Here is a 12,388-nt window from a genome sequence, read left to right as displayed (position 1 = left end):
GTATTTGGACTCAACGGGATTCTGTATCCAGGCCCTTGAGCGGCTGCTCAGGTCGCTCTCGCACAGAGCATGCTTTCATTTTCAATAAATCCCTGCTTTTGTTCTTTTGTTGCTTCATTCTTTCTTTGCTTTGCTGGGCGTTTTGTCCAATTCTTTGTTAAAAACGCCAAGAACCTGGACAACTTGCAGTCAGGACCCTCTACCGATGACAATATTATTTAATTGTTGGTAGTGGCTTAGGGTAGCAAACATCCCTTTGTGGAAAGTTTACTCAGTAAATCCTTAAAAAACAGATCAGAAACAAAAACTGGCCTCCCAGGGATTTGGACTCAGGAGCTGAATTAGGCGCGGAGAGGGCGGAGCCTTAGGGGTTTATGGGCGGAGTTGCACTGGTTTGGCGGGGACCTCTGCTTCGGCTTGGCACTACTCGGCTCCGTGAGGCTCCGTGAGGCTCCCTGGGCTTCCACTCGGCTCTGTTCGGCTCCTGCTCGGGAAGGTTGCGCGGGGGCGAGTCCTGCGCATGCGCCCTCAACTCCTGCTGCTCTCAGGGCTGCGCTCAGCCTCGTGTTTTCACTTCCTTCTACTCAGAGCCGTATCCGGGTCGCTGCTTTCCCTATTGTCTGAGGCAGCCGGCCTCGAGCTGTGCAATTTCTGGGTGTTTTGTTGCTTGTGGTCCAGGCTAATAAAGTTTTTCTTTCTTTCTTTCTTTTTTTTTTCTAGTTTTAACGGGAGAAATTAACTCCCCAGGGCCGCCGGGTTGGCTGCGCTGCCTGGGCCGGAGGTCTTCTCCGGCCAGGGAGCGCTGTGGGAAGGGGCTCGAGCGGCCAGGGCCAGGTGAGGCCGGGGGGGCGGGGGGTTAAGGGACCGCGGGGCTACTCTTGGGAGCGCCCCTGTCTGGCTGGCTGCGCGCCGGTTTTAAATAGCATCTTTCGGACTTGTCTTCGCGGCCCCAGTCCCCGACCTCGGCGCTGCCTGGGCTCCCGCAGCCTCTCCCTAAGTCTCCTCCAAAGGACCACTTCACGGATTCCTTAGTAAGTGTGTCCAAGGCCTCTGCGGCGAGGGATCCATTTCAGCCATTCTAGATGTCAGGGCCGGTGGGAGCAGGGCAGGGGTGGGAGAACCCTGCGGGAAAGCTGGATTGGTGGACCCTGGCCCTCCATGGTCCGCGGGAGTGAAGCCCGCTTCTTTTATTCCCTGGGTTTTGCGTGTTTTATTGACTGTTACGATGTGTAAGTGGGGGATTACGAGTAAGGTGCAGAACCTACATCTCGAAAAGATGGGCAAGAGGGTCAGCTTCGATTTTAGCTGGCCTGAATTGACGCTGGCAGCATCAGGGCTGGAACTGCCTCTGAAACTGCCCGTAGAGCTGTCCAGCCTTCCCCACCCCGCTTCTGCACCCCAACCTTCTCCTGACCTCTTTTGCTGAGAACTCAATTAGACAAAAATTCCTTGCCCGAGGTCATCTTTGTGTTCTCTTAGCACCACAACTCTCCCCTGTGTTTGGTGTGATTATGAATGACAATGTAATTTTTTTTCTCTTAACAGTGGATCGCAGCTCCAAGAGGAGGCAGGTGAAGCCTTTGGCAGCTTCTCTGCTGGAAGCTCTTGATTATGATAGTTCAGATGACAGTGATTTTAAAGTTGGAGATGCCTCAGGTAAATATTTCCTTCTCTCTTCCCCTTTCCCAGCTTTCTGGAGTTAGGCTTATTTTTAGACTTTTTAAATCGGTTTTGATTAAAATGCCAATTTTAAGTGAAAGCACATAAACTTCATTTATTTTGTCCATTTGATTTCCCATTTTGCCTTTAGATACTGTCACTAGACCTATCGTTGCTTCTGTTTTCCTCAGAGATAATTAGCAGTCAGGGGAAGGACTTTTTCCTAAGATGCAAAAGGGTTTCTCTGTTTTACACCTTAAAATATATTTATGCTTATATTATACAGGAAAAAAACTGAAAGATATCCCAAAGTACAAAAGTATCCTGAGAGGTGTGTGGACCATTAATAGTCCCTGAGCAGGGTTCTTCTTTTTTCAGATCACTTGACATTCTCTTAGGGGAGTTTTGCTTTTTTTGTGTATTAGCTCTTTCGCTAGAATAAAATTGACCAGAGTAAGAGTTGCACTTTAAATTATAGTAGGTGCTGGACCTTGTGGATTGGGCCTTTCAGATATCTCTGAAGTGTAAGTCATGCATGCTTGCTTACTATATTTAGTAATTTTAAAAACTTTTTTTTTAAAGGTGGTATATTCACGTTGTACTAAACTGGAAAACAAAAATATGGTTTTCCTTTGTATCTTCTGTTCAGTGTGCCTTATGTATATAATATATACAGTTTCAATTGAAGGAATCTGAGAAACATAAAAATTGTGTTTAAATATTTTATGGGAAAAATACTGATAAACATGAACAATAAAAATTATTTGTAATTTCACCTCTTTTGAAAATTTAAATAAAGTGAGATGAAAATTTAAATAAAGTGAGAAGTAAAAACCTTTCCAATTTCATCTCTTCAACAGTTTTTATATCCTTCTAGAGAGTTTGCTGTGCTTAGTCACATCTCTCCTTCCTCTGGTTTTCCCTTATCTTTTTCCTGCTAGGGATAGTAGGAAGGGATGAATGAAATTATATTACTGTTGCTACTTTTAGTAGCATCGACAGCAGAATTTGCATTGTGATTTGCTGATAACTTTTTGTTTGCATAATCTCATTTAATTTTCACAGTAACTTAGTGAAGGAGATACTATTTTACAGGTAACAGGGGTATTGAGTTTAAAGAACTGGCATGAGGTCACTCAGACGGTAACGGATCCAATGGATTTGACTTCAGAATTTAGTCTGTTTATCTGCTTGGATCCCAAGAGTTGATGGACGGAATCTTAAACAGAAACTCTGAATATTTGGTTACTAATTGAATTCATCCCCAGCAATCAAAAATTGATAAGTTTATCTTGATTAACTGTTTTTTTATCCTTTGCTTCTCAGCTCTTTATCCCTCCTTTAGTTGGTTTGCTGATGTTTGGTATTTCCAAAGAAAGGAAGGGGAAGGGAAAGGAGGTAAAATTTAAATCTTAGTTCTCTTGGTAAAGACCTTGGCAGATAAGAATATTCCTGGATAGGATGTAGTTTTGGTTTGTTATGGTTGTGGTTGTAAACTTTGACAAACATAGTTGGGTCTTGGAAGTTATGAATTCTTTGAATATTAGAACAATTCTAAAACTTACATTAAGTATTACATAATTATGTGACAATAAATCTTGACTTTGTGGACAATTTGTTTCTAAGGTTTGTTTATTGAGATGGAGTATTCATAGGTATCGCTTCTTTTTCAAGTGGTAAAACAATCTGATACAAACAGAAAATACTTTCTCAAAATATTTTATGACATCGAGCTAAGTAGAGGTTTCTGACCTTGTTAAATCCTAACTATAGTTGAAGACAACTGTTGTTTGTGAAAAATGATAGGATGAGTTTTGTTAGTTTGATATATCTATATATCCCTTAAACACACTAAAAATATTTACTTTCTGTTCCCTCTTGTAACATAATATCTAGTATGCTGTACTCATAATTTACCCTCCTGGCCCCCTGGGGAGTTTAAATTTGCGACCTGTGGTTTCAGGTCACAATTTTATATGTATAGTTCTTGGTATTTATTGTAAAAGGGAATTTAGAAGAAAATGATTGTATTTAAAATGATTAATAGTCAACAGAAATTGAATCATATTTTTGACTTGTTTTAGGTGCATCGATGCTCTGCATAGCTGAGATACTGGCTTACTCTAGATTACCATTGGTTTTCCATTTGAATCTTTTCTGTGCCTGAGGTAGTATATATTTAATTGAAGTCTTATAGAGAATAAGACGTTAGTCCTATCACTGGTTTTCAAACATGTTGAAGTTGTGGATTCCCAGCACTACTTATGAATAGGAGATTAAATTGGAAGTAGACAAACGGTAGCTAAACATCTGTCTGATCATGTTTTCTTTCAAAATAACTTCTGGAAATGACTTATTGAATGAACTACGAACTTCCTTAGAACTTAAAGTGGTTAGATTGGTTGGCCTTAATTTTGGCTAACTGGATTCTGTGGATCAATTTTTTCTTACCTTCATCTTGAAATCTGAAATTCTGACTATAAAACTTTTTATATTTCTGTTTGGTTTTAGGAATAAATATAGAAAACATTTGCAGATAAATGTAATTTAACTCTATCATAAAATAGAAACAAATCAACATTTGGTAAAGAGTGACCCACGAGTAAGATTGGCAAGTGATTACCAGCCTGTACCTTGAGAAAATTATGAAACTGAAGAAGAGTTTATATTTTATTTTTAATGCAAAAGCAAAAGAAGCTTCTCATTTTTGATTGAAAGCAATCAATAAAGTTTGAAATGAGTAAGTCCTAAAATAGGGTATATATGTGTTAGAATTATGGTGATAACCACCAGAAGAACAATATGTAGAAATGTTAGGTTGAACCGTATGGAATTACCAGTTTTGTAGGTCCAAAACAGTCAAATATTAGCAATTTCATGGTTTGACCTAGTTAAAGTGTTTATATTTGAGACTTGGGCATAGCGCTGGGGGTAGGACAGGAGACTTATTTACGTTTAGTTATCTGCTACATTAATTGAATGTTTTAAAGAATGTTTACATCTTTATAAAGATGCAGACCTGTATTACTTTTATTAACCAGACAGATTAACCGTGCCCTCTACCCCCATCCCCCACCAGCCAAAGTAAAATGGAGTTGCCTTTAGATCTTGATCAAAAGGTAGTTTAGTTAGGCCATATTACCAGGAAATAATTTAATGAGAAGAGTCAGCCTGAGACTTTGGTGGTATTTTGTGCTTAATGTGACTTTGAATAATTGGACCAAGATATGTTCATTGATTGCCCATAGTTTAGCCCTTTGCTAGATGTTATGGTGAATTTATAAAACAATAGTAATAATATTAGAATAAGTAAGTAAAATAACATGTAAGTAACATAATGTAAGTAAAATAAAAATTAGAATAATTAAATAAAATAATTGATACAAAGGATGGTTGATCACTTGTGTAGTTCAAGTCTTTCATAGGAAATGGGATTACTTTAGATTGATGTAGAACAATTTCATTGAGGAGAGGAGATAAGAGTGGAACTATGAACAGAAAGATAAACAGCAATCTTGGTGAGGCAGAAATTAAAAGTGTTGAGACTTGGAATTGTTTTTTATATTTGGGGATCAGGGTTGACTAAAAGTAGAAGAGATAAGCCTGGAAAAGTAGAATAAGGTCAAATTGTGGCTGTATATACGAGTTAAGGGTTTCTCAACCTCGGCGCTATTGGCATTTTGTGTTGGATAGTTTTTTGTTGTGGAGGCTTGTCCTGTACCCAATAGGATGTTTAGCAACAACAACCCTTTCCTCTACTAGATGCCAGTAGCCTCTAGATGCCAGTTTCCTACCTGCCCCAGCCTCACCTCCACCCCCACTTCCACTGTTGTGGCAACTGTTGTTTCCAGACATTGCCATTTGTCCTCTGGCGGAAAAAATGTCCCCATTTGAGTACCACTGGCTTAGATTTACCCATACAAACCTAAGATGACATAGCTGGAACTAGAATCAGCAGTAGAGGATGAGTTGTGTTGACTGACTGGCTGTCTTCAAGACATACACAGTTTTGGTCAAATGTAGCCCCGGGATAGCTCTAAATAACTGGTAGAATAGTGATCGGTCTGTTATCTATTGTGTATATTTATAGTGCTAATACTGTTGTACCAGATCAATGAACAGAATTAGATTGATGAAATTGATGAACAAATTTATATTGCATATATTGTATATTAACATAAAACTAAATTAAGTCATTGATTTTGTTATGGGGAGAACATTGGATATAGTGGTATTGATGGTTGATATTAAATTAATTTTTATTTTATTATTTAATATTATAAAGGGATTCTTGAAAGTTGGTGTTTTAAATTCTAATTTTAAAATTTATTTTATTTTTTATCTGGCCATTACCACTCAGAGAAGTTTTGAAAAATTCTGTGATGGTAAAAAATTTCTTAACTGTCTGTTAGTCGAAATAGCTGTTGCTTGGAGAGATTCCTATATATTGTATGTTTGAGAAAGGTTATCTTTTATTTAACCAAATGGGAAGTAGGATTTCAATTTTAAAGATTTATTTTTTTCAAATGTAAGAAAAGTTTATTGTAGACTTGAAATTAACTCTGTCTTTCTGCCTAAGATAGCTTTATTTGAAATATCTGGCTAATTTCTGCAGTGTATTTCTTTTTTTCCTTTCTCTTTTTTTTTTTTTGGAACATGGCACAGAGTCATTCTTTGATTTTTAGTAATGGGAAATTTTTTTCTTTGCAACCTATGGAAAAAATAGACAGCCAAGGACCTTGATTTTTCTCATTATCATTATTACCCAGCTATGCTTGTAAATAAATATGGTTTATCTCCATCCCTCCAGAGCATATGTACAAAAAACAAATAGTGACTAATCAGATGAAGAAGTTATTTTTCAGAGATCAGGGAAAGATAATATTTGATATATTGCTGATCCCTATGGAAAGATAAAATTTGATATATTGCTGATCCCTGTAGTTGGAGTCTGACTAATGTACTATATTTGGAGAACGAGGGGTTGGATAAGCTATTAGGACTTGGTTTTGTGGGAAAATGTCCATTCTTCTAATAGTTAACAAATATAAAGCATTGAATTTTTTTTTAATTCCTTTCTATTCAGGCATGATTATAAATCAAAAACAGAATCAAGGAGTCTCAATTTACCTCTCATTAGAAAAAATAATTAATTGGCATTGGCAGCTACCAAAATAAAATCACAAAAATCTCTGACATTTTGTAAAATTTACCAAGTAACAGCAAAGTTGGATTGGTCTCAGTTTTGATCAGCTACCCACACTTCTACCCCAGTTAATCTTACTTTTTTATCTATCATTAAGTTTTGATTGGTAAAAAGCCTTCTAGAAGGTTGATCCAGAAGAAAAGTAACCTTTTCTTTCATCCTCGTCTCCTAGCTCTCTCAATTATGGCATTGCTTCCATTCTAGAGCCTAAGGTGTTTCAGTTTTCTTTAGTCAGTGTGCATAAAAGATCTTTCTGTGTCTTAGAAGTGTTTAGTCAACTCTGGTTTTTATTTATTAAATCATAATTTTAAAATGTCTAAAGATTATTATTGTTATTTTTACCAGATGGGATTTTTCCTGGTAGGTTGGGTTTAATTGCTGTGAGTGGTTTACAAAATCATAATTTTCTTAATGCTTTGGAGACTGAAAAGAAGTCACTTGTTTGTGAGTGATATTGGGTCCACACTCTTGAAATCCAAGAAGCTCAAAAATCCAAGTGTTTTGTAAGGTTGACACAAACTTACTTGATGGCAAAGCCTAACAGGAACTGGTAGGAGTTTATTTGTAGTATTTATTTCTCATACACTGTAAATATTTATATTTTTCTCTGCAGAAATAATGTTTGATTATAGGATAATCCCATATACTTCACTGGGGGTATTACTGTAATATATGGTACATGTTCCATGTTACCCTTGAAAATCTGAGAAATTATGAATTCTGAAACACATCTGGTTCTTAAAGTTTCAGATAGCGAATTGCTGACCTGTATGATATTGCTCTTGTATCCTGTGGAAGGTTGTTTAGGGTAAGAGTGTTTTTTTCAGAACAGTCACAAGTAAGCTATGGATACCTACATGACAGTTGTGAGATTGATAATGATTTCATAGAGTCAGTCAGTATCTCTTAAATGTTAGTGTTTATTTTTTATGTAATTTAGCTTGCAGGATATTTTTGTTAGCAGTCATTTGTATGACTTGTGGGGCTCACTAGATACCAGATACTAATTACAGACAGCTTCCTTCAATTTTAGTGCTTAATTACAGAGGTTAAGCCTAGTTGAGTTAATAGAAATTAAAATGATGTGAAAACACTGTACTTTTTCCACCATTTTATCATTACCTTTTTCTTGGCTATAGGTGCAAAAATTCATCATCCTGTGGATGTAACTATTGGTACTGGCTAAGACTTAACTGGTTTCTTCCCCACTTCCTCTTGCTCACTGTCCTCTTTTCCTCCTCTCATTTATTTCTCTCTTCAAATATTTTAGATTGTTATTTACTTGATTGGGTACAAAGAGAATGGTTAGAAGGTTACTGAGTAGTGTTGGGTTGAGAGGGACTGGGCTGCCCTAGGTAGGAGTGGAAGAAACCTGCTAGAAAGCGTAAGTCCTGTGAGCTCTTTAATGTCTTCAGCCTAACTTTTCAGTGACTGCTCATTTTCAGGATGGACTGCTTTATTCATCAGTTTCTTCCGGTCTAGAGCGTATAATGGTTACTGTGTAGCAGTTTTGAAAGTGTAGTGACTCTTCTTTTATTGATATGAACAGTATCCTAATAAACAGGAAAACTAATAATTTCTCTTGCAACTTCCTTTTTCTCTGCCATTGCTATTGTCTCTTTTCACCTGTGTTCTTGGTATTCCTAAAATTTGTTTGGTATATTAGGGATGTAGTATAAGTTGACTATCATAAATATCCATGCTCATTTTACTGGGTAAAGAGTAAAATAAATGAAGCAGTTTTATGGGCCAGATTTATCTTGTTTTGGTTGTGACTCAATACTTACAAGTCCATATAGTTTACAAAAGATGTTTAAGGGAGGAAGAATTTTGTCTGTGTTATCAGTAAAATTAAAATCAAGTGCCTAATCTTAAAAGAAGCACATTTACTTTAAAAAATAATTGCCTCTTCGGTACCAAATATTGCCATGTGACACAAAATAGTGCTTCTCTTTTTAAAGCATATTTTAATTTAGGGTTATATATATTCATCTTCATTAGAGCTATACAAAACCATTGTATCAACTTCATTGATTTATTATTTGATCAGGTTGGGAATGTCTGCCATTCTTTGACTTAAATTTGTTTATATTGTTTTGCAAGTTATTCACAAATTTTGGTGGTTTCATTTGTGTCAGCGTTGTGTGTGTGTGTGTGTATGTATATACATATGTGTGGTTTTTTTTTTCTCATATTTTCAACAGATTCTGAAGGGAGTGGTAATGGAAGTGAAGATGCTTCAAAGGACAGTGGAGAAGGTTCCTGTAGTGATTCTGAAGAAAATATTTTAGAAGAAGAACTGAATGAAGATATTAAAGTAAAAGAAGAACAGCTTAAAAATTCTGCAGAGGAAGTACTATCAGCAGAAACACAATTAATTAAAATGGAAAAGAAGGAGGAAGAAGAAAATGGAGAAAGACCTAGAAAGAAAAAGGAGAAAGAGAAGGAAAAAGAAAAGGAAAAAGAGAAAGAGAAGGAAAGAGAGAAGGAAAAAGAAAAAGCAACAGTATCTGAGAATGTGGCTGCTTCTGCTGCTGCCACCACACCAGCCACAAGTCCTCCGGCTGTTAACACATCCCCTTCTGTTCCCACTGCGACAACCGCTGCAGAGGAACAAGTCAGCGAGCCAAAAAAATGGAACCTTCGACGAAACCGACCGCTTCTGGATTTTGTGTCCATGGAAGAGCTGAATGACATGGATGACTATGACAGTGAGGATGACAATGATTGGCGACCTACTGTAGTAAAGAGAAAAGGGAGATCTGCATCTCAGAAAGAGGGAAGTGATGGAGACAATGAGGATGATGAAGATGAGGGAAGCGGGAGTGATGAAGATGAGAATGATGAAGGCAATGATGAAGATCATAGTAGCCCTGCCAGTGAAGGGGGCTGCAAGAAGAAGAAGAGTAAAGTTCTTAGCAGAAACAGTGCTGATGATGAGGAACTGACCAATGATAGCCTGACCCTATCTCAAAGCAAGAGTAATGAGGTAGATCAACCCAATTTTTATATCTGTCTGTCTGGGGAAAAGGGAATTCTTCTCTAAGTCACTCTACACGTTGTATTAAGTGGCTTCCTTGAAATCCTATTTATAGACGGCTGTGGGATGAATGAGCACTCTAACTGTAACATTTTTTCATTTGGCCAACAGACTTTTATTAAATATCTACTATTTGTCACCGTTCTCAAGGACCTCACAATCTCTGTCCTCAAGGAGAAATATTTAGAGAAATATTTTTATATCCATAGACTTGGGAAATGACAAAGTTTTCCCTTCTCCTTTTTATCCCTTTACTCCTTTGTTCATAGGACTGCTGAATGGTGCTGAGTGGAATATGAAAACAAAGGTCACCTTTCTTTCAACGTAGTTATGTCCATATCCTTATTAAAATGCAGGCCTTTAGAATACCTTAGAGCAGGGCAACAAACAGTCTAATGATTTTCTCAAACCTTAGAGATTAGTTTTAAAGATTAATTCCTTTACCAGTTGTAGCACTCATCATCTTTTTAGTCACCAAATCTTTGCTTTATGTGTACGGGACATACACATAAGTATAAACTATTTTTACATATATTTAGTAAATAAATTATCTCTACAAAGAAATGGAATAAAAACCCAAACATTTCCATCATAAAACAGACATTTTTGTCATAAGACTGCAGTAATGGCTCAGTGCTTCTACTTGAAGTTCTACTACTGAAAGTTAGGTTTATCCATTGATCTCAGAGATGCATCATTCAAGACTCTTCAGTCAAACACATTTGTGTCTCTTTGTGTATGTGTTTTTGTATATGTTTTTCTTCAAAAGAAAGATTGCGTTGTTGTCTTACATGTAGATGTATCTGTTACATCACATGTACAACTGTAATAATTCTGTCATTTCTGTTAATGTGTATATATTCACCAAAATTTATTTCCTTACCAAACACTTATTTTTTTTTCCATATCACTGAAGTAAGTTAAACTGGTAGAAAGATTTTTCCTCTTATGCTTTATTTGTTCTTTCACATTTTTCTGCCTACAAGTTTTACATAGCAGTGATTATCTATTTTAATTGTTTTGCTTAAAAAGTTGGTGATTTCCTTACCAAAATAATCTATAGCAGGCTGTAAGGTTATCAGTGGAGATGAGACAACAGTTTATATTTGGATTATAAACATTGGTTTACTTCTGAAACCAATATTTTATTTGAAAAAAAATGTTGCCTGCCTTCAATGTCATTCTAATTCTTAACTTTAAAAGAAAGTTGTCATTTGGGAAAAAGTATAATATTTTTAATGATATAGCACAGGCAGTTCCATATTATCAATGCTATCTTAAACAGGCATGGAAAAATCTAATTGTTTGTATTTAATTTAGGCATGCATGCAGTTTATTTTATAGCACTTAATACTGTATATCTAATGAATAAGTTTATTTTGACAACATCACTTCCCTCATTTTTATTAGGTTGATATTCTTAGAAGTAGTCTAGCTAATGATAGAGGCAGTGTGTATTAGATTTATGCTAAAGAGTGGGGGACACCTGCATATGTTTAGAAATTTGCCACGTAAAATGTGTATAGTATCTGTTTATTAAACCTGTACTTCATAAATACTGCCTAAGAGGTTGTAGACTAACATTTACGATGCATTTGAAGTCCATGTGTTGGTTGCTTAGTTTTTTTTTTCCACTAGAAGACACTTCAGTAAATAATGGGACCGTTTACGTTTAGATTAATAGTCCCAAACACAAACACATTCAGGAATGAGATTCCAAAGCACTTCTTCAAAAAGTGCCCATGTAGAAGAGATTATAAAAAGTTACTTTTTCTCCAGAATAACATTCTACTTAAAAGCTTGAGTCATTTTCCCCACAACTCTATTATTCAAGTGCTACAGTAATTTTTTGATGATTTTAATTTAAATTATGTCCCTCAAATTAGATAATTACATTTTAATTAAAAAACTAACCAATTATGATTATTAGTTATATTTCTAGATTTCTTATTTGTATGATCTTAATTTTGTAAAAAGATGATTAAAGCTAGTCCTTGTTGCTTGTGGCCAATGTTTGGGTTTTAATCTTCCTGGTTATTTTAGCTAGTGATAATTTCTGTGTCCATTACATAGTTAAGTATATATTTGATTATATTTGAAGTTTGATTTTCCCTGCTTTTACTTTGTTTTCAGAAACTACTTTGTAGCAGAGATAGCTGAAAATGTAGCTTTAGAAATACATATTAGAAATATATAATTATACCATATTTAGTTTATAAGCAGGCAGACATTTTTCTTGGCTGCTATGTTAAGTTCATTTGTAATGAAATGATGACCTGAAACTTTCATAATTTTGAGGTTTCGTATGGGAACTTGATATTTATTTTAGCAAGGCCCTTTTATAACTATTGCTCTTAATGGCCTTGACATACCTATGCTACAGACCCTGAAATACTCTCTAGCAGTGATTCTCAAACTCTTTTTTCTTTTTTTGAGACAGGGTCTCACTCTGTTGCCCAGGCTGGAGTACAGTGGCGTGATCT

The 12,388-nt window shown here is 36.0% G+C and overlaps 1 protein-coding gene across 6 annotated transcripts in view; it reads left to right on the top strand.

Moving 5' to 3' along the window:
* Positions 1-572: 572 nt before the first annotated feature.
* Positions 573-12,388, top strand: part of PHF14 (PHD finger protein 14) — a 204,311-nt gene continuing 192,495 nt past the window's right edge. For 4 of the 6 annotated variants that reach the window (XR_012090354.1, XM_007982041.3, XM_073009096.1 and 1 more), the window contains exons 1-3: positions 601-1,031; positions 1,546-1,656; positions 9,070-9,854. Coding sequence is in view for 5 of the 6 variants with exons in the window: in XM_007982041.3 (XP_007980232.1) it covers position 1,031; positions 1,546-1,656; positions 9,070-9,854 (897 nt within the window). In the remaining variant the exon portion in view is untranslated. Of the gene's footprint in view, positions 1,032-1,545; positions 1,657-9,069; positions 9,855-12,388 lie in introns of all 6 variants that reach the window. The other 2 variants (XM_038004670.2, XM_007982035.3) reach the window with 2 other exon arrangements.

Source organism: Chlorocebus sabaeus, chromosome 21, assembly GCF_047675955.1.
Source record: "Chlorocebus sabaeus isolate Y175 chromosome 21, mChlSab1.0.hap1, whole genome shotgun sequence".
NCBI lineage: Eukaryota > Metazoa > Chordata > Mammalia > Primates > Cercopithecidae > Chlorocebus > Chlorocebus sabaeus.
The sequence above is the reverse complement of the archived record's forward strand: the minus strand, read 5'-3'. Positions and strand labels throughout refer to the sequence as shown.